This window comes from Mchenga conophoros, linkage group LG9 (genome assembly GCF_057382185.1).
Source record: "Mchenga conophoros isolate Kocher_MC1m ecotype Shallow Benthic linkage group LG9, M_conophoros_male_GT1.1, whole genome shotgun sequence".
In the NCBI taxonomy this organism is placed as follows: Eukaryota; Metazoa; Chordata; class Actinopteri; order Cichliformes; family Cichlidae; genus Mchenga; species Mchenga conophoros.
This window is the reverse complement of record NC_140534.1, coordinates 31,207,481-31,229,820: the sequence shown is the minus strand read 5'-3', so window position 1 is coordinate 31,229,820 and position 22,340 is coordinate 31,207,481. Positions and strand designations below refer to the sequence as shown.

The 22,340-nt window shown below is 40.7% G+C and overlaps 1 protein-coding gene and 2 pseudogenes across 1 annotated transcript; 2 read left to right on the top strand and 1 right to left on the bottom strand.

The window, feature by feature from the left end:
• Positions 1-22,340, top strand: part of LOC146567570 (sialoadhesin-like) — a 163,886-nt pseudogene that overhangs the window by 97,074 nt on the left and 44,472 nt on the right.
• On the bottom strand, positions 8,539-21,006 carry LOC146567574 (myelin-associated glycoprotein-like). Its single transcript, XM_085287521.1, has 6 exons — positions 20,955-21,006; positions 20,604-20,671; positions 19,780-20,163; positions 19,376-19,454; positions 10,705-10,931; positions 8,539-10,276 (listed from the first exon to the last, which is right to left on the bottom strand). The coding sequence occupies exons 2-6, from the start codon at positions 20,644-20,646 to the stop codon at positions 9,996-9,998; spliced, it is 1,014 nt and encodes a 337-aa protein (XP_085143647.1). The 5' UTR covers positions 20,647-20,671; positions 20,955-21,006; the 3' UTR covers positions 8,539-9,995.
• Positions 13,294-14,506, top strand: LOC146567575 (histone H1 pseudogene; annotated as a pseudogene).

Below are 22,340 nucleotides of genomic sequence, written 5' to 3'. Positions count from 1 at the left end.
TCCTACGTGTTAAAAAGAAAGAAACAAAAAGCATACACGTTTTATTTTATTTAAGATGCTTTTTCAATATATTTCAGTTTATCTAAAGAGGGGAGCAGACAGAAGATGAATGGAGAAGGGGAGAACAGGGGATAGGAGAGGACAGGAGAGAAGAACATTCGGATCCCTTGAGTTAATAAGTAATCTGTTATCAATATGACAAACCTGGCAGTCATGAAAAAGATCTTCTTGTCTTTCCCCGAGGTAGCTAATGAGGCAGCAGATAAGGAGATCCCTTTTCTTCTCAATGCTCTGTGTCTGTAGGGAGATACCATTTAGTGAAAAGACTAAGTGGAGTGATTTACTTACATTAAGACTGAATTACTTAAAAACAAAAACATGGTTGATGCCTCTCTCCAGCTTTCAACAGGTGAGAGGCTGGGTACACCCTGGACAGTCAATCACAAGGAAACATAGAGACAGACAGGATAAACAACCATGCACGCACACACTCAAACCTAAGGTCAATTTGGAGAGACCAATTAACCTAACAGTCATGTTTTCTTAATTTGATCTGTTATTGTATATTTTACATGTTTGTATGGGATATTGTATTTGTTTTAAATGTTATATACCTATGTGGTATGTGACTTTTGTTGTTGGAGGAAGCCGGAGTACCTGGGGGGAACCCACACATGCACAGGGAGAACATGCAAACTCCATGCATAAAGACCAGGTTTTGAACCCAGGACCTTCTTGCTACCCACTGCCCTCCATAATTACATATTTGTGAAAAAAGTCAAATAACATAGGTCTTTCAAAGTGTCCAGCAGAGGTTTCATCTTGGAATCAGCAGCTCCTCCTTTGGCACGCATAAGCTGCAAAAGATAATCACAATCCTCAAAAACACATGGCACAGTTTCAAACATTTTTAGATGGCCACCAGAATGTTCAAAAAACTGCCTCTCATTGTCAAAAGAGCACGAATTACAGACAATGCATGTGAACGAAAGGATGTTGCCTGGCTAGGATGACTGTGAATGATGCCTTGACAAATGTGTCCTCAATGCACCCCATGTCTTGACAGTGCAAGGGCAATCTGCATGAAGGCAGGGTATGGAGTGGACTCGACCAAAATACCCATGTATTAGCCTGATGTGTTTCAGCAGGTCTAATCTTTTTGTGGTTGTGAAGTTGCACAACTTGCATTTCCAATTCATTTTCACATAACTGAGGACTTTGGTTAAGATTAACCACATTTTCAAGGTCAATGTGATTTATTTCATTTAGAAACTTGCATACCTATAGGGCTTTGGAGCGTGATGTCACGGGGGGTGGGCGTGGAAAGGATTTTGGCCCGATCCGCCATTTTGGGGGTCTAGCGCAAGTGAAAAGGGAGCGAAGTCACACACAACAGCCATGGTTCGTATTTGCTGTGTGGTCAGCTGCAATGTTCGATCATATGACCGGCAAGAGAATAAGGTTGAAAATGGTTTATCTTTTCATTCTTTCCCAACCTGGAAGCAACATGAGGCAGCTCGTGTATTGATGTTACCAAACGAAGGCGTCTAGCCTGGATAGCAGCTGTGAGACGAGCTGACGTGCAGTTCTCTTCCATCTCCAAATATCTGTTGGTGCTTCAGACATTTTCATTCCGGTAAGTTCTAAATATGTTCATATCACTCTTTATAGCCTATTAGTTTTATTTTCTATGCGCTCTGAGCTCATAGCAAATTAGAACAAATATCCTACTGAGTGATTTTGCAGAACTACCTTCTATCTATAGAGATGCTAATTATTTGGTATTATTGCAGCAAACCAGCCAATGAAATGGATGAAACACATCATGACTGGGTTCCAGCGCTACACAAGGGACCTGCTGCAAACATACCACCATGCCAATCAGATTACTTCTTCCATGTGAGGGTGAAGAGTTGACCCTTCTGGATAAGATGGTGAAGGTTTGCTGCGTTTTGGTGAACAGTGTGATAATAAAACCAGGGAAGAATGAAACCTGCTCCTGTTAAATATTCTTAAGTCTTGTGCTGTTAAAATTGCTGTATTTTTTCAAAAGATACAGTAAATAAAGTAATGTTTGTAGTGGGTGATGTCATGTAAACACTCATGATTTTGTGTAAACATTTTGTCATTTGTAAACTATAAATGACATGGATTCTACATTGTAACTGATGTGATGTTCTATAAGGTGGTTTCAATTAAAAAAAAAAAGAGGCAAAAATTAGTTTGTTTCTTTATTCAACTTTTGAACAGTGGTACTCAGTCAGTATATATTCAGTAAATGCAAATTATTTACATGGCAGTGCACTACAGGCATAAATCTAGACCCCTAGATAAAACATTATGGGTCATGCCCACAACCCACAGCTTTACTGTGTTCCAGCAAAGTATCCAATAGCAGTGACAACTCCTCCAAAGTAGCAGGTGGGATTTTTCTGTTTTGAGGACGGCTCCTTTTACCTGTCACTACAGATGGTCTGTTTATGTTTTGATCAAGAGCCTTTTTTTGGGCAGCTGAAGAGGAGAAGTCTATCTTATGGCCAACCTCTGGCTGTATTTTGGTCATATTACCCAGCAAAACCCAGTATGCAGGTTCATCTGTAACAGTCCTCGTGCCACAGATCAACACTGCTGCTTCTACATTAAACAGAAGAGCAGCGACATGGCTGCAGGTCTCTGCGACTCCGGCCTTACAGCTGCAGTGGGCGGCTTCAACCTTCCCTGTGATGCTCACAGTGACCCATGGCTGCAATCCTGGTTCATTCAGTCTTTGAGAGTGCAGGACCTGAAACACACACAGACAAAGTTCATTTAAAGACAAGAACTATGAGCCAAGGCCGACATAAATGTGTTTTATCTACTTTATCATAAATGTAACAAAGTGTTTAGAAAGTTAGCACATACATGTAATTTTTCATTTCTTTATGTGTCCATCTATAGAATGCTGCATGTTATATTCTAAATCTGCCTGCAGAAAATGAACCTAAAGTATGTACCGGTAATGCAAGGATGTCATCACTTTAGAGATGGAGAAAGCATAAAGTGACAATTATGAATCCCTTAATATGATAAGGAGATTCTGCAGGTCATTGATCAATATATAAAATTAAAATAAAATGTATTTTTAGTGACACAAGATACAAACATGGAAGCAAGATGTTTAATTAGGATTATTTATAATAAATATGAATAAATTAGTGCAATTTCTTTAACCATAAAGAATAACAATCCTTCAGGAGAATGTCACATCAATGCACTGAACTCGCTATGTTATCCACCTAACAGCCTCCACATGTTGTCACTGTAATTTCCCCTCATGAATGAATTTATGCTGCACTAATTTGAATGTTTGCAGGGAAATCAAACGCATTTCACTCGCAGTACTCGAGCTGACTTACCTTTGCTTGAATGACGACTTGTACGCGCTGATTCCACAGATAAGGTATGAAATATATCAGGCTACGTCAATAGCGGTTGGTCTTCAGGGTTTCTACTCCACGGCCGTATTTCATACGGGTCCACATTTCCAATGCACGCTATTTTCTGCAAGTACCGCTGCTTCGCCTCTGAATGAAATCGGTCTCTATACAGTTCATTCTCTTTTGAGCTGCTTTTAAGCATCTTTCTTGTAGTCGTCGTTCCAACACAGTGTGTTTGGTTTGATTCGTAGACCCCGAAAATGGCGCTGCGCTCCCATAATGCATTGCGGCGTGACGTCAACTCCAAAGCCCTATTCCAGCAGCAGCACAGCTCCCTCTGCCTTTCGCTCGCTGGCTGTCGCATGCCTTCGCCACATACTGCACAGTGATGTGTCAGTCACGAACAAAATGGCTCTTAGAGCCGGCTCCTTATCGCAAGCCGTGGGTTTTTGGTTTTTTTTCTTCCCTTTATCTCACCCTCTCTCAGACTTTTTTCCGCTTCACTCCGCATGTGAGCTTTGTGCTTTGCGCTGGGCAGAGGGGGGAGGGGCGGTAGTCACACTGGCAGTAGCACAGGAACAGAGCGGGAGAGAGAGAGCCAGGGACAACAACGTCTAATTTATATTTAATTGTGCTGCGGTTTGCAGTGTTTTGTGTTGTTTCACTTTAAATTGGTTTAAAAGGAAAATGCTGAACATTTAAATAGTTAAAAGTTGAACTGTGACTAGTTGGTTTTTGTATTATATGAATATTTATTACATTTTATGTGGAGTGAATAAATAAAAGTATATTTACGGTGGCCCCTAAAGACAAAGCACGTAAAAACTCCAAAACACGTACAAACTCTGAAGCACGTACGAAACACAACAGAAGTGCTCCAGAATGCTAGGCGCAGTGTTGAGCTTTTGTTACCTAGTGGCTACACAAGCCTGCAAGTACCAACGACAAATGAACATTTTTTTATTATTATTTGAATATATACGAGTGCTTGTGTATAAATACACATATGCTTTCAATTGTGTAATTTAAGTGATCTAGGTAGCTCTGTTTTGGAAGTTCAGTTAACTCTGGGAATGTGCTTTGGAGTTTTTACGTGTTTTGTCTCTAGGGGCCACCGCATATATTTATATATAAACATATATAAATAAAACCACTTTTTTTTACATTAGTAATTCCTTTTGTGCATAATTTTATATTATTGTTAATAATAAATTAATTAAAGCAACAAAACAACATGAAGAGCCGGTTCGGAGCCGAAAGAGCCGGCTCTTTTTAGTGAGCCAAGCCGAAAGAGCCGGTTCTCTAAAAAGAGCCGGAAATCCCATCACTACCGTCTCGCCTGTGTGATTAGCATCCGCTGTGTTTCCCGGGGTTTCCTCTTTGCCCTGTTCCCTTCTCATATTTAGTGTCTGTTTCTTTCTCTGCTCGTCGTTGCGTTCTTTTTGTTATAAAATTTCAGCACTCATCTAGATGACTTCCTCAGTCTCAGCTTTGCATATTGACGGTATGGAGTCAACAATGCCAATGAAACTGACCACATCCCACTGTTGGTGGTGCTGTTTGTGATCTGAGACTGACAAAGTCACTTGGATAAATGATGAAACTTTCTCCCATTGAAAACACAACCATACCTGGATGACTAAGCATGCTTTGAGTTATTATATGTTATAATTGTATTTATTATATGCACACACATTTTTTAAAACCTTCTTCTCATTGATTTTATTTTATTTATTTTTTTTATTGAGGATGAAGACTATGAGCCCCGACGGCCCTCGTCCTCTACATGGCGACATGCAGCAGCTCTCACACCCAAGCAGGCCAAAAAGGTGAAAACTGGAAAGGCTAAACCAAAGTTCAAGGAAAATGGGTCTCCTGGGGTGGAAGAACTGTGGAAAGACAGGAATGAGGAGGACAGAAATCCTAACCCCTTCAGGTTTAAGCCAGCAAGGGACCCAGGCCCTACATTTAACACCACAACAGCATGGTCTCCTCTGTCGCTGTTCCAGCTATTCTTTTGTGAGAACGTTGTCAGAACAATTATTGAGAACACAAATGCCAATGCTGCAAAGAAAAGGAGGGCTGGCAGCAAGTTTCCATGGACTGCTCTCACGGTGAAGCAAGTTTACATCTTCTTGGCAATTCTTCTTTACACAGGCCTTGTAAGTGTACACCACAGAGCTGACTATTGGAGAAAAAAATGGCCTTATAACTTGGCCTTATAACTTTCACTTCCCTCGTGACACTATGTCAAGAAACCATTTTGAAGCCATCTTGTGGTCATTGCACCTTAGCAGCCCAAAAGATGACGAGGACAATTAAAATAAAAGAAACACCCCAGAGTACGACCGGCTTTCCAAAATAAAGCCACTCTACAACCAGATTGTGACTGCCTGCAAAGCCCTTTTCCAGCCGTATAAAAACATTTGCATCGATGAGAGAATGGTGGCATATAAGGGTAGGATATCAATGAAACAGTTTATGAAGGACAAACCCACAAAGTGGGGATATAAACTGTTTGTCTTGGCTGATTCAGACACTGGCTACACCAGTAAGAGTGAGGTCAGCACAACATATGGGCTTAGCTACTCAGCTGTTATGGATCTTTTACATCTGTCATTGCTTGGGCAGGGCTACATTTTGCATGTGGACAATTTTTACACAAGCCCTACACTCTTCAGTGACCTATATAAAGAAAAAAATGGCTGTTTTGGCACTATTAGAAAAAAACAGACAGGCTTTCCGCGCACGCGCAAAAATTACTTTCCTAAGAAGGCTGAGAGGGGAGATGTGCGCTGGATAAGGAAAGGCGAACTGGTGTTTGTGAAGTGGACTGACACTCGAGAGGTCACAATGTGCTCCACAGTGCACAAGGCCTTCAGCGGGAAGACTGTGAAGCAAAAAGTGAAGGAGGCTGCAGGTTGGACAACAAAGGCTGTACCTGTTCCAGATTGTGTTGTAGACTACAACAAGAACATGGGTGGTGTTGATTTGTCCGATGCTCTGATTGGTTATTACACTGTCCTTCATATAACTATGAAATGGTATAAAACTTTGTTTTATCATTTCTTAGACATTGCTGTTGTTAATAGTTTTCTTTTGCATATGGAGTTATGCAAGAGGCAAGGTAAGGAGCCAATGACACAAAAAATGTTTCGGGAGCAGCTTGCCAAGGAGATGCTGGACTTTGCTCCTGCCTCAGCATTACCACCACCAACACCATTGTCTAACCTCACCTGCATGCCATGTTATTTTGGCAGCAATGCAACAGATCTGAGGAGATATTGCTGGAGGTGCCAGGATGTTGGCATCCTGAGGGTGAAAACCCCAATTTATTGTAGGGCTTACGACGTCGCTCTGTGCCTCACATCAAAAAACAACTGCTTTAAAGACTGAGAGTCTCTTCTGTTTCTGCTGTCTTGCTGACTTTTCCTTGGTTCACAGAATATCTGATAGAGCAGCTGATATTCTTTCTGTCATGGTCTGGGTGAGTGCCAGTGTGTATCTCTTGAGCCGGCAGTTCAACCTCTCGGAGGAGCCACTGTGTTCCTGCTCATTGCTCTCACCTGTGGGTAATTAAGCTGTGGACTTTAAAGGCCACCACACTCAACCACTCTTTGCCAGATTCTCAGCTAACTACAGTTAGTGCAGGCCACCACTGTGTTTTGTACACTTTAATAGCAAACTACCTTGTCTCACCTTTTATCGCTCTTTCATGACTACTCACCAGATTACCAGACGCAAATCTCCACCATACTACAGTGGAGAGCTCTACCTGGATAGGGTCTGCACACTGACAATTACCCTACAGTACACCTGTTTGGGTTATGACAAACTTTGAAGGAGAATTCAGGCTGGACAATTCAAAACTTCAGGACAGAACACTTTAATTTGTTTTATTCATTCAAAAGATTGTTTAAAAAACCCATAGAAGTCACCTTTTTATTGTTGTATTTATTAAGAGATATGTATTACTTACAAAAAAGCCACCACACAAATAGGATTTGTAGAATATGATGGTGGACATTTAAGAGATTATACAGTGTTTAAAATCTGTTCACCTTCAATAGTTGCATAGTCTGTTTAACACTCATCGACAGCATGTTTCTGCAGAATAATTACAACTTACTAATTATATTACGTTTTGGTTTTTTTTTTAAATGCAACTTGCTGCCACAAGATAGTGACATCAAAACTAAAGACAGATATTCAACATGCTCATGGAGCTGACATCCCACTTCATTCAGAAAGTTGGAGCAAGTGAAGGAGAGAGTTAAAAATCACATTGAGTTCTTTTCTCCACCAGAATACTAGCATTGATGTTTGCATTCTAAAAGCTGTCTGTGTCTACTTAAAGGAAAAGCCAGATGACCTATTAAAGAAATTCTTGGTAAGTTGGAAAAGGAACTGTTGGCAGTCACAACGACATATTTTCATGTAAATGCTCCACATTTATATTTTATTCTTCATAGACTGTAAACAGATACTTCTCATTTTTTCTTCACCTCAGCGTAGAGTTCCTCTTGGCCATTAACTCTCTGTGTTAAGCTGTTTTCTGGCTTGTTGACTTTCACATGTGCGTACACCGTACCCTGCTGCTGCCCTCTGTCCTGCATTGAGTCAGAGGATGCTTCATATCCCAGCTTAGAGAAGCTGACCTCTCCATAATGGATGTTTTCTTCCTCTTTTTCTGTGTTATTTGCTGGCCCTTCAACAACCTGCTCTTCATGAGGTTGAATCTATTAAAAAAAACAAATAAGAAAATCTGTGATGTAGACCTGTTGAGTCCATTCTTAATCATGTTTTTAGAAATTTGAAATCATGTGACTGTGGCTGTTATAGAAATACAGAAGTAAATATTCATGGAAACAGGCAGGTAAAGTGATTGAACAAATTTAGTATCTTCTTACCTGAGTGTGTTGTATAGTTTGACGCATTGACTTTAAGCACCTGGACATAAGAGGCAAAAAAATAAAATATTTTTATACTAAATATATGTATGAGTAAATCTAAGCTTGGTGGGGGAAAAAACACATTTTATTGTGCAGCTAAAATATGAGTGACAAAATATCATGTTTCCTACTGTCATGTGTGATACTTGCCAAAGAAATATTGTCAAGAAAATTAGTAAGATGGTCCCAGTGATTCCTCCAAGAACTAGTCCCAGTGTGAAGTGATCATTCTGCTCTCCTGGTACAAGATAAATATGAAACACCATGTGAGTCAAACATTGTATAATAATCTAGACACAGAAAGACAGCCATTGCTAAAGTTTTTTCACATCCTCTTTAAATTTCAGTGTAGCAATGTAACTGAGAAATAAGTAAAAGCATCCAGTCAAGAAGAAAAGGGCGCCAAGGTCTGTGCCTATAGACTGTGTTGCTTTTGATGGGAACCCAAATATAGACAAAACGAGGTGTGGAAACAAACTTAAATTTAACCAAGGGTGAGACGTTTATTTAGGCTTAACACAAGAACACAAACTAAAGAGAAAACTAGAACACAAAAGTAACCTAAACTGGAAAACTACAAGGAACCTAGAAAACTATGAAACCTGGAGAGACAAGGAAAGACAAGAATGAGTGACAACTTACAACATAAAAACAAAAGAGGGTGATGAGGGAAAAGGAAACTAACAGGGAACACGACCCTGTCAAAGTAAAACAGGAAACACTAAGGTGCAGACTTAAAACACGTGGCCAGACACCGGGCCAGGAGGAAGGAACACACAGGGGAACGAGACAGACTGGGGAAAGAGGGAAACATGGAAACAATTAAGAAAGACAAGACACAAGGAGTGTGTGTGTCTGAGAGAGAGAGAGAGAGAGGAAGGGAGTGAGTGACACTGAGGGAGAGAGAGACAAGATGGGCTGGGGAGAAGAAATATGATGCAGGAGACAGGGGAGACATGAAATATGAGGAGTATGTGGGAACAGGAAAGAGAGACCCAAAGGGGAACACCTACAAGAGAGAGAAACATACATGAACGGGAAGACAAATTTTCACAGGATGCAGGGATGATGGAAACGCAAAAGGAGCCTAACACAAGAAAGCATAACACAGGCAAACACGAAAATTTCAGACACAGAGTCAACTAAACTTTAGGATGACTGTAACACTAAATCGTAACCTGTCTTAAAAATGCAAAAGTCACAAAACCCCAATAACCTCAAAGCTAAAAAATAGAAAACTAAAACATGACAACACAAAGAAATCACAAATCACAATAAAATCAAAATGACTCAGAGCCATGACAAAAGAGGAGAAAAGCAAGTCATCGGTTCTTAACAGCTCTGTTAAGAAAGAAAAACAAAAACAAAATAAGGGAAAACAAAAATAAATAAACAAAGAGAAGACAACATTACCTAAAGAAATAATAACAATAATAATAATAATAATAATAATAATAATAAGTAAGACAATTTAAGGTGAATAAATATTTTCAAGTCTAACGCATGAACAACCACACATTATAGGATAAAGTACAAGATTTGAACTTCATCAAGCTAAATGTACTTCCTTCTCAACTCAATTTGAATGAATACGTCAAAAAATTATTAAAAAAACAGCTTATGAAACTTAGTGCTGAGTAATTTTACCTCCAACAGTCATGTTAATCTCTGCTGATGTCTGATTACCCAGATCATTAGTGGCCACACAGTAATAAACTCCTCCATCTGTTACATTGAAGCTGTAAATCTCTCCTTCAAATACTTTCACAGCTCCATCTCTGCTCTTCTTGAACCAGGTGAAGTTGCTGACTGGAGGTTTGGCTCTGCTGGAGCAGGTCAGCTTCACCCAGCTGCCTGCTGACATCAAACCTGATGGACTGATGGATGCTGAGGTGTCTTGAGGAGCATCTGGAGAAACAAAAATGGAAAGAATTATCCCATAAATCATGTTGGTCTCCTCAAACTTTCACACGTGTCCCTGCTGCTAGACACCTGAATAAAATTAGTAGGTCATTAGCAAGACTTGACTGAATGCTGAGGTGGCAATCCCAACCCAACTCAAGTAAATTTAAGTAAATGTCAGTGCTTGGAAAAATGTACTTCTAAAAGTAATTTTATTGCACCATGTTCATTCACTCATGTGCTGCTGTAACATGAAACAAATGGCTGAATCGCCACCTCAGCATGCAGTCAAGTTCCACATAGTCTTGCAAATGACCTACTAATTTGATTCAGGTGTGTTGCATCAGGGATACGTGGAAAGGTTTCAGGACACCAGCCCTCCGGGACTGCAGTTTGACACGTGTGTCTTCAACAACAAACTCTGATTGTCTTACATGAAACACTGAGAGTCTCTTCTGTCTCTGCTGTCTTGGTGTCTTTTCCTTGGTTCACAGGATATCTGGCAGAGCAGCTGATCTTCTTTCCATCATGTGTGTCTGACAGAGTGATGTTCTGCTGGATTTTAGTTGTAAAGCTTCCATCTGTGTTTTCCTCTATTTTGTTGTGAGAGTCTTGTTGGAGATTCCAGGTGAGTTGAGGAGGGGAGTGTGGACAGGGAGTGTTAGATTTGTATTGTTGATTGTCATTTATGCTTAGAAATATTTACTTATATATGCTTAGAGTTTTGTAATTAGTTGTAGATTGGTAGAGGTTTTGATCCTTGATAGTCTGCAAACTTTGTGTGTATTAGACAGCACTTTGGGAGCATGAGAGGTCATACCGTGTCTTATTGTTTTATGGTAGGATTAACGTAGCTACATCTGTTCTAGTCTAAGTGCTCTTTGTTTAGATGAACTGCAGGACTTCCTCACCGTGTTATCTAGGATGAACCATCTAGGGTGAGGGGGAGGCTACCCTCTTCCTGACCAAGGATGTTTGACCCTTTGATCAGCAGTACACACACACACACACACACACACACACACACACACACACACACACACACACACACACACACACAGGCAAGGTACTCTTTGTTTGTATGTAGACGTCGTATGTTAATGAACCTATGCATATTCATGTAACCTCAATAAAAGGACAGTGTTACGGGAGGACGGACGAGAGCTACTGGGGTCAAGCGAAGGAACGGCGCTCTGTCTGGTTCTCTCCCGTGCACGAGTAACATGAAGAAGTTTGCCTACTTGCGTCTTGCTTGCAGTGTAATTATATTGTCTTAACGTTCCAGCGAATAGGTTTATGCTACAAACCTAACATTAATTGGTCCTTCGATGCCGGAGCCCTGGAATCGCATTCACCGAGGGGAGGAGAGGCACGCTGAAAGACTGACGTCAGCCAGGAAGTTCCTGTGGATTCGCGGTCTGTCTTTTCTCCTTGATGAATGACGGTCGGCGGGATTCGGGCTGATATTACACTCTAAGCAACGCCAAGTAAGTTTAAAGAGGCCGACTCTATAACCGTGTCGTTGTGCAGTCTCCGCCACTGTGTGAGGCGTTGAGAAGAGCCCGACTCTGTAACCGTGTGGTTGTGCAGTCTCCGCCACTGTGTGAGGCGTTGAGAAGAGCCCGACTCTGTAACCGTGTGGTTGTGCAGTCTCTGCCACTGTGTGAGGCGTTGAGAAGTTCGCTACTTTGTGGAGCGATACCCGGGTTCCTTGCTACTTTGTGGAGCAAGAGGTTCCTCGCTACTTTGTGTGGCTAGAGGTGAGTTCTCCGCCACTTTGTGGGGCGTTGAGAAGTTCCGCGGGGTCCAGATTGTGCTGGACGGTAGGCCTATTTTGTGTTGTTGTCATTGTCGTCGTCGTTGTTGTTGTTGTTGTGTGTGAGTGTGTGCGGAGCAGAACATGTGGTCTGTGACACCGACTGTTGTTGTTATCATGGGTTTCTAAGCAACCAAGAGTGAGTCGGAGGGAGACAGACGTTTGTGCTGGACTTTGCTCCTGGCAGCACAAAGTATTTATGTAAAAAAGAGAGAGAGCGACGGCTCCACAGCTGCGCGGGTTCACGCGAGCGCGGTCACGCGGGTTTCACGCGGACCTGAGCCGTGCGGTTAATCGCAGGCTTAAAAATGGAGGAGATTAAAATGTTAGAAGTTTTCAGAAAACACACCAGCCTTGAAGAGCGTGTGGAGAAGGCCAGTCCACAGCACTTAAGATATGCTCTGGTGAATGGCTTTCCCCCCACCCCTTGCTGACACAATGTTTATTCTTTAGCTTGCCCTGATCGACAACAGCCTGTGTGCCAGACCATAGATTTAATTTAGGTGGATAGTTGTTAAAAGTAACCTACATTAAACTTGTGGTTGCTTAAATTCAGTACAATGACATGTGAGGTGAAGTGATATAGGTAAATATTTAAACTAATGAAGTGCATAGAGGCACTTGACCTGTGTGGAAGACTGTCGTCTTATTATGAACCATTGTTGAGATGTAGAGCACACCTGTGAAAACAACTAATATGCTGAACCCTGTATGAAACATCTAAAAGTACATGATGGAGAAGCTGAGTTGAATATGAAAGTGTAAGACTTTGCCACTGTGGGCAGAGCAACTACTGTGTGATGTTGCGTTGCAGTTTTTTTTTTTCTTCTGAGCTGATGAGCAGGCTACACATTATCAGATCGAGAGCTGTCTGAGAACTACTCTAAGAGAGGGAAACAGCACTATGTTAACTGTGATAACTGGAGTGTGCAGCGTTTCCATGAGCAGTTTTCCTGAATCTTGACTCTTGTGTGTGGAGTGTTCATAGCATCAGCATCATGTTTTTGTTTATTTGTTTTGTTGGATTAAAAATAATTAAATAAACTGGTGATCATGCTTATGGATCACCATGGCACATATCTCCAGCCATATGGTTTATTTATGCAGATGAAAAAGTGAGTGTGAATGTGTCTGACGTCACAGTGTTTTTGTGCGCTGTGTAAAAGTAATTGCCTTTGATCGTGAGTGAGAGCGGTGATTCTGCAGATCACCAGCTATTGTAAAGAAGAAGAAAAAAAAGGGTGAAAAAGAGAATGAACTTATATTGTAGATGAAAAAGAAAAATCATAGGAAAAAGGTTTTGTGTTGATCAGCCAAAAACATCTACAATTTCATTTTCTGCTTTTAAGAAAAGACTGTTCACAAAAACACAGAGAGAGAGAGAGATGTGTGTTGATTAAGCAGTGATGATAATAATGAAATGTCTTAGTTTGTCACTTTCAGGTGAAAAGCAGACCTGAATCAATTTTCCACATGCAGCGGTCGGAAGAAAGTTATAGTTTAACATCATTGGAAACATGCAGGCCAAGTTTCTGGCTGACTTATTTACAGTGCCATGTGTTTCTCAACCTCACAAGCGAGCTCACTCCTCCCTGAAGATAAGGAATGCAGCTCCATGATAAAGAGACAGCAGCAAGTCCTGAGCACAAAAAGTCCCAGCAAAGCAGCAGCAATGTGGATAAACAGCAGCAGCAGAAGAAAGCAAACCCATCTTCCTGTCTGATTGGATGAATTCCACGGAGGGGCGAGCAAGATGGCGGTGGCAGCATGTTGAAATGCTCAAAAAGGACTGAGTGACTCGGGCAAGCCGCTGGCTAGCGACATGAAAGAAATGGACCCTTCATGATGCGTTCAACGTGCCAGCGCTGTGGTGGGAAAGGCTCCATCATAAACACGCCCTGCGCCGAGGTTCAGGCCAAGAAGAAGAAGACGATGACTTCCAAGCCCAAGAAGGTCAGCCTCAGCGTGGGCGAGCTGATTGTGAAAGCCGTGGCCGCTTCCAAGGAGCGCAACGGCCTGTCCGTGGCCGCCCTCAAGAAGGCTCTGGCTGCCTGAGGCTACGATGTGGACAAGAACAAGGCCCGTGTCAAGACCGCCATCAAGAGTCTGGTGGCGAAGGGCACTCTGGTGCAGACCAAGGGCACCGGGGCCTCCGGATCCTTCAAGATGAACAGGGTTACTGAGACCAAAGCTAAGACGCCCGCCGCGGCCAAAGCCAAGAAACCGGCAGCAGCGGCTAAGAAGTCGCCCAGGAAGGCAGCAGCAGCAGCACTTCAGCCACTAGCACGAAGTCAACCGCATCAGAGGACAGTAGTGAGAGTGGCTGTGACTTCACTGTGCATGTGAAGAAAACGTTTGAGGAGAACTGAACAGTTGGAGTTTGACATTTGCCACCTGTGGAGTAAAATGGCAAGAAGAGACAGTGGGACACAGGACAAAGCTGAAGGAGAACTGCCGGCTATTGGACTGTTGAAGTGGGAGAGGACAACAGAGTGAGAAGACTAGGTGAGAACACATAGGAATTATTTAATGTGGGAAATCAAAATTTGGGTTAGCAAACCTGGGAAAAACAAAACTGACTGCTTAAGTTGGAAAATTGAGACGGAGTCTGAAACATTGCGAAAATAGAAACATATACAAAATCACACACACACAAGCAGAACATGCATTAACCCTACTAACAATTCCAAACACAAAATGACTCATGAAGACTCATAGCACATTAGTTAAGAAATGATTAAATAATAACAGAGAAATGTGTAGGAAAGGCAGCTTTAAGAACATGTTCTGCTGGAGATGCAGCTCCACAGACATGCATTAGACCTGCCTAATAACACAAACACCCATGCAATGAAAATTAGCTTGTTATCTTTCATCAGTGTTAAATTAGTGTCAATTTAGCAGACACTTGTTATTAAATACTGAATGTATCCAATGCAAAAAATTGACTCTCCAGGTTGCAGGACAACAGTTTAACTTTTGTGGGAAAAAAGATCCTGGTTTGACCAACCAGTGATCAGACAATAAATTTAGTTGTTAAAATGGTAAATTGGGAGAAGCTTCCTGCTTGATTGAGGCAGCACATGTAATTTACTGTATGAGGGAAATTGTCTTTTGTGATACTATTTTGAACATGCTTTTCTGTCGTCCTGTCAACTTAGTGGGTTAATAGCTGATATGCAAATTAGTTGATCGGTTTTAGATTAATGAAAGGTGACTGAATTCTAGTATGAGTGAATGAGATGTGTTGAAGTTGTTGTGTGTTGAGTGGAGACTCTAAAACACTGAGTTTCCTGCTTTGATGTGCGAGTGAATCCTGTATTTAGATACACAACTCTGAATACGTCAGAACAGACTGTTTTGTGAAGTGCATGACAGCATGTCACATGTTTTATGATGAAGGGAAAAGGAAAATTGAATAAAATAGATCTGTGGCCTAAATGAGTGAAGAGCACAGACCTGGTAATTAAACTCATAGCTAATAAGACATTAGGATTATGTTGTGTGTTGTGCAGCTGATGGTTGATTTGGAGTGAATCTAGCTGATGATTTTTCTTTTGTTGTGAAGTCAAGCCTGCCGATTAGTATGATGGTATGATGAACCATGCTAATGGTATGATTTACCTGAGATGAGGAGTTTGTGTCATGACTTAACAAGGCCTTTTTATTTTGATACTTTCACAGTGCACTGAAAGTTTGGTTTGATAATCTCTGTTATTTTTCATTTTTATCTTTTGAACAGGCACTGATTTTGTTTGTCTATTTTCTTTTCTTTAAGCAGATCTGCACGTCGGGAATTAAAAATGCTACACGTCGTCGAGAAAATTGTGCCAAGTGAGTTCTCCACATTTAAATGGACTCTGGAGAAAGCCACTTATTTGGGACAATTATTAAATGACAGTCCCAGTCCAAAAGGATTCAGCGATGTAATCCAAACTAAAGTTCTTCTTTTTCTTTTTGAAATGACGTCATTTTGCTGAGAGTGGAAACTAAATGCGACGATAGGTTCCACTATCAGCAAAGAAAGAAAGAATGAATGCATGAATGAGTGAGTGAAAGGAAAACAAACTGACTGACTGGTAAAAGCTGACAAGACTTTACTGATGTAACACGACTGTGTGAAGTTGACCCCCGCCTGGCAGGGGTGCAGATGAGTCTGTGTGTGCTTCCCTTTACAGAAGCAGAAAGATGACAGCAACACTCGAGGTTGCGTGATGATTTAACATTTTAAATGCCATTTTCTGTGTCTGTGAATTTACTATGTGTGTGTCATTCACTAGCTTGTGTGCTCACAGAGATATCTGTGACAAAGTATGCATACGCCTGCGCAAGCGCTAACATTTGCATTTTCGTTTTTACAGCATTACGGTTCTTCATGTGTTTGATCATGTGATTTATAGGAATACTGGCTAATGTTTCTCTACTACAAGATTTCTGGGTTTATGTGTGAAGAAAACTGTAGTTACAGGCATATGTTGATGGAGAAATTAATATAGTTTGAGACATACTGTGATGAGACCAGTGTTACTGTTTCCACAGCGAGTGTTAACTTTATGGTGTTTTATGGCACCTCTAGAATCTGTTGACCTGTGTCTGACCTCCGTCTGACCACAGTCAATGTGTATTGCTAATGTTTGTTTCTTTGAGAATGCTGTAGTAGATTCAGCTGAAGCGGACAAGTGACATGAGTAAAACAAATAAGAGATTACGGTGTTTATGGGATAGTTTATTATGGGCTCATTTGCTGGCCACTTTTGAACCCATAATAATAATAATGAGTGGAGTGACTTTGCTTAAGAGAAGTCACTGATTACATTAATGTTAACAGAGTACATGGGATAATCCATGTCTGAGGTGAATTAGGGTAATAGTTGTAGTTACTGATTTGAGAAAACCTGCACATGACACTTGTCTTGCTGATGTTGAATGCTTATTACTCTTATGATACGATTGTTTACAGGTATGAAGTTTGATTTCACTTCCAGATTTTGCTTTCCAGGCCGTGATGGTGTGTATGCAGGCTCCTGGGAGAGCCAGGTGTTAAGCAAACTTAATATGCAACACACGCTAACATCTTTTATTGCAGGGTTACGGAGCTACTCCAGAGGAGATGCCCTGATGTTGCCTGGGACATGATCTAGCTAATCTTTTTCTTTAAGACAGGGATCCAGGTTTGGTGAGTTGACGCATGGGAATGTCCATGCGTCAAGAGGTGGAGTGCAAGGATTAACATTAAACAATGTTTACTATTATTGTTGCAGTGATTTGTGTGATTAGCCGTTTTATTTACAAATATTAAACCTATGCAAGTGGTGCATCCATGTTCAGATGAGGCTTTGATGGCCTATAAGTGAAGTTCACTGAACTAAAGAATGTGGTTTGATGATTGTTGACATGCTCTCCAAATAGAAGTTTTTCTTCTTAGCAAGGAAATACAGGTGCAGCAGTAATCTCCTGAGAAATCTTCAGAGGCCCAGTGAGAAGCGTGAACCATTCCAGGCATAGCTGACAGCCAGGCAGTGGTTGAGGTCAAAGGTCAAGCTGGTTGGGGCCCATCATGAGATCAGACCTTGGAGCCACAGCAAGGACCATGAAACTGCCTGCAAAATAGAGGAGAGGATCGTCCACAAGATGGGAGCTGAGGCCAGGAGAGAGGCTTCAGGAGGATCAGAGATCATCTTCAGCACAGCAGACATCACACAGAGAGCTGTGCTACTGAGCTTCCAGGAGATTTTAAATAAAATGAAAGATTCAATATTGACGCTGAGGAAGACAACTAAGGTGTACGACGTGCTCTGCCTTAAACCTTCAGCAGCGTTGGAACATGAAAACTCGTGGGATGAGGGGAGCGTGCCAAGCTCCATCGACAGCGCAGAAGGAGTTCGAGGATGACATCATGATTCTGTGAAAGCACAGGAACCAGAAGCTATGGTGGTGATGACAGCAGTTTCCTATGAACATCACCTAATGCTGTGCCACTATACTGTGCATACGATGACACTCTGAAGGCTGCTGGGATCATAACAGCAGTAAGATGACGGAACCCAGCACCCTTTCCACAGAGAGCTTTTTCTGCAGAGCGTGGACAATTAAGGAGTCATAAATATCCCCCTCACAAGACGAAGGTCTGAAGTCAGGTGATGGGGGCTGGTAAGAGGCCATAAAACTAGAGTGCTGAGAGGTCTGCAGCTTGGAAATAGCTGAGACCCATGTTGACGAACAACAAAACCAACTGGTATGTTTGAATGTCTATTCTACATACATTTGGACTCTGGTCCTATGGACAGTGATGGAAACAACTGGAAGAGACATTCATGACGCCCTGCAGAGCTTAAACCACTCTGCAGAGAGACATGTGATGTGCACACCCGGAGGAAGCACCACCAAGCTGAGATGTTTTTGAAAATGTTACTTTTTTAGTTTCACTATTACATTAACAATTTCTTTGGTTGCTCGTAAGATGCAGTTTGCCATGAGATGAGCTCAATGAATGGGGTAACTGCTAATACATTTATTAAACTGTGTACCTTTTCAGTAATTTAGGGTGATTTGACATATGCTGAGTATAAAAAGGTTTGCATTGAAACTGTCAGACATGAGGTATTCATACCTGGGAACTTTTCAGGCATAAAGGTCAAAAAGGGGGGAAATGTTAGATTTGTATTGTTGATTGTCATTTATGCTTAGAAATATTTACTTATATATGCTTAGAGTTTTGTAATTAGTTGTAGATTGGTAGAGGTTTTGATCCTTGATAGTCTGCAAACTTTGTGTGTATTAGACAGCACTTTGGGAGCATGAGAGGTCATACCGTGTCTTATTGTTTTATGGTAGGATTAACGTAGCTACATCTGTTCTAGTCTAAGTGCTCTTTGTTTAGATGAACTGCAGGACTTCCTCACCGTGTTATCTAGGATGAACCATCTAGGGTGAGGGGGAGGCTACCCTCTTCCTGACCAAGGATGTTTGACCCTTTGATCAGCAGTACACACACACACACACACACACACACACACACACACACACACAGGCAAGGTACTCTTTGTTTGTATGTAGACGTCGTATGTTAATGAACCTATGCATATTCATGTAACCTCAATAAAAGGACAGTGTTACGGGAGGACGGACGAGAGCTACTGGGGTCAAGCGAAGGAACGGCGCTCTGTCTGGTTCTCTCCCGTGCACGAGTAACATGAAGAAGTTTGCCTACTTGCGTCTTGCTTGCAGTGTAATTATATTGTCTTAACGTTCCAGCGAATAGGTTTATGCTACAAACCTAACAGGGAGTGAGAGCTGAGCAGGTTATAGTGACAGACTCCTTCTCCTTCAGATCACCTGAGATTGTAATACTGGGCCTCCAAGGAGAATCTGTGGTTTCACATAAAATCACACTGCTCTTTGCACCACTGATTAAAATCTGCAAACCTAATGCTTTCAAAACCTGTTCTAAATTCATACTTTGATTTATAAATGTAATCAAGTCTTGAACATAAAAGTGGAGCAGACGTTATAATAAGAAACAATTTTCTGAGTGTCATGCTGGGACAATCATTACAACTTTAATACAAGATTTGCTCAAGTGATATTGATTATATTCAAAAAATAGATCAAAGACTAGATAGTCAGTACTAAATGTTAGTTTAATGTTAATGTGATACATAAACAAAAAATAAACAAACAAACATACTATTACCTGTGACTGTTATTTGAAGAGGATCACAAGCTGCTGTTGCCTTGAATGGTTCACTCTCTACTCTGAAGAAGTATTTGTTTGTGTATGTGGTGGTTAAATTAGTAAACAGAGTGGTGCAGTCTCCCTGACTCAGGTTCCCAGTAATACTTATTGGATAGATGCTAACTGCTCCACTACTGTTGAAGAGCACATTGTTTGCCTCGTTGGCAAATTCGGGATTATTTTTAATCCACACTCCAAAAATTTCACTTTTGCTGTTAAATTTCTGTTCTTCTTTGGGTCTGAACCTACATGGGATTTGCAAACAAGATCCACTCAGTGCTTCCAGCTGCTTTGGTGCAGTTATGAAAAGGTCTGCTTTATAGGAATAACCAGCCAAAGCACCTGTAAATACAATTTAATGATTAATCCATTCACATATCAGTATTAAACAAAATAACTACATGTTTTTCTACTCCCAAACAAAACTCTCATCTCTGATTAAACTATTTGCTACACTTTAGTTAGCGTGAAATTTTTTTTTGCATATTTCCATTTTAAATTAAACATTTAGCTGATATTCCAGAGATGGTAGGAACATTTCCACCACCATCTGCTGTTTGGATGTAAGATGGAAATCTTCATAATCAGAGTTTCAAAAACTGTCTAGTGTAATGCTTGAAAGTGCCACCAAAGTTTTTTGTTCCTTAGGTGTTAACATTTTGTACAAAAACATTTTAATTTAAAGTCAGTACAAAAAGTAGGTCTATGTTCACTCTGTTAGTAAATGAAGTTTACGTTGTAAAATAACTCCAATAATGACTTTGAAATACTGAAATACTCACCTGAAACAAACAGGACAATCAGTAACATGCTGACTGTCTCCATGTTCACACACAGACTACTCTACTGCCTGGATTAAAAAAAGACAATTTCATGTACGGAGCTCTAACACTGTACTTAATATTTTTAAAGCTGTTTTATCATAAAAATGTTCCTTCTTCATTTATACAGATCTTGTTTTTATTTTCTTGTAGGATTTTGCTTTGAAACATGGTGAAATATAAAAAATGTAACACAAAGCAGTTCATATAAAACTTGAACATCAGTAAGTAAGATTACTTTACATGTGCCTGTCAGTGCAATGAAAGAAAAGTAAAAAGTTATTGAATAAAAGCAATAAAATGTTTCCTTACCAAACAATCCCAAGTGTAGAATTATTGTTTTGCAGTTTTAGAAGAATTACAGTGGACCGTGTCGCCCAGCTGATGTTGGAAAGAAGGAAGTACAGAAAGAGAACTTGTTTAAGAAAGTGCAATAAAGTCAGTCTATCACAAAGCTGCTGGAGGCGTCACTCGATGCCTCTGACAAAAACTCTTCAGTTCTGCTTTTCTACAAGTAGGCTACTTACATTTACATGTATCTTTTAGCAAATCTGCAGTGACTGCATCAGCACTAAAATTAATCACAAAGTGTGGGAAAGAGCACAGTAACACTACAATTTGGTTGTTGAGCAGCAACACCAGGCATTTGATTTCTGGCACATAAGTTTAGTTGTGGAAAAATCTTATTTTATATCTGAGCTCAATAAATGTTAAGCCATTTTTAATTTAGCCATGTTGTAATGAGGCCACAAATGTAAATTTGGATTTGGGAAATATTAATTATTATGATACATGATAAATATAAACTATTAAATCCCCCCATCTAATGAACTAACATGTATCTATAGATATAGATGCATGTATAGATACACTAAATGACAAATACTTTCTAATTTTACTGGTCAAAATGCAAAACCCTAATCAGTCCATCTAGTAGATTATTTAATAAAACATTATGGTACAAATATTACAAATTGTTCATCTGAATTAGTTTATTCCCAAAATCAGATCTCAGTGAATACATGTACTGGCTTGCTGTCGTAATGATCGTTTAAGTGGTCCAGTCTACTTAAGATCAAAGTGGGCAATATGTGGCCTGTAAGGTAAAATGAGTTTGACACACCTGATGTAGAGTTCTTCATGGAATTGGTTTCCATGTTCAAGGAGCTTCATGGGTTCATCACCAAGCACAATGCAAAGCATAGACTACAGTGGCATAAAGCACACCAGCACTGGACTCAGTGCAATGGAGACGTGTTCACTGGAGTGATGACCTTTGACGTTTACCAGGATTTGCTCATTCAGTGCTGTTCTGCTTGTCTTGTGGCCTGTTGATATCCAGCTTTAATAGTAGTTGTTAATGGAAGATCGCTGAGCTAACAGGTGCTTTACAGTCAGGGTGGAAACTGGTCTTCTGCTCAATCACACGTCTCACATGTGTTACACGTCATGCATGTCATTGGTTCTGCTATTATAGTACAGATACAGTGACTTAAAATGGACAGCAGATCTGTGATGGGCCCTTAGCTGGGCCTTGGCTGGTCTTTGAACTTAATAACATCTCTTCTAGTGACATCAAAGAACAACTCAGTCTGAAACTAAGAACATGTATTCTTCAGTGTGATCTATGTGTACAGTACAGTTGTAAATTTTATAAAGTTTCAATTCACACGTATCCATAAAAGACCCAAAGTTCTT

Bases quoted from the DNA above. Each gene is read 5' to 3' on its own strand.
- LOC146567574 (XM_085287521.1), bottom strand. From the start codon at position 20,646: ATGGAGACAGTCAGCATGTTACTGATTGTCCTGTTTGTTTCAG. The intron at 20,164-20,603 runs GTGAGTATTTCA...TTGTATTTACAG, and splicing joins GATTGTCCTGTTTGTTTCAG to GTGCTTTGGCTGGTTATTCC. The intron at 10,932-19,375 runs CACTCCCTGTTA...ATACAAATCTAA, and splicing joins ACTATAACCTGCTCAGCTCT to CACTCCCTGTCCACACTCCC.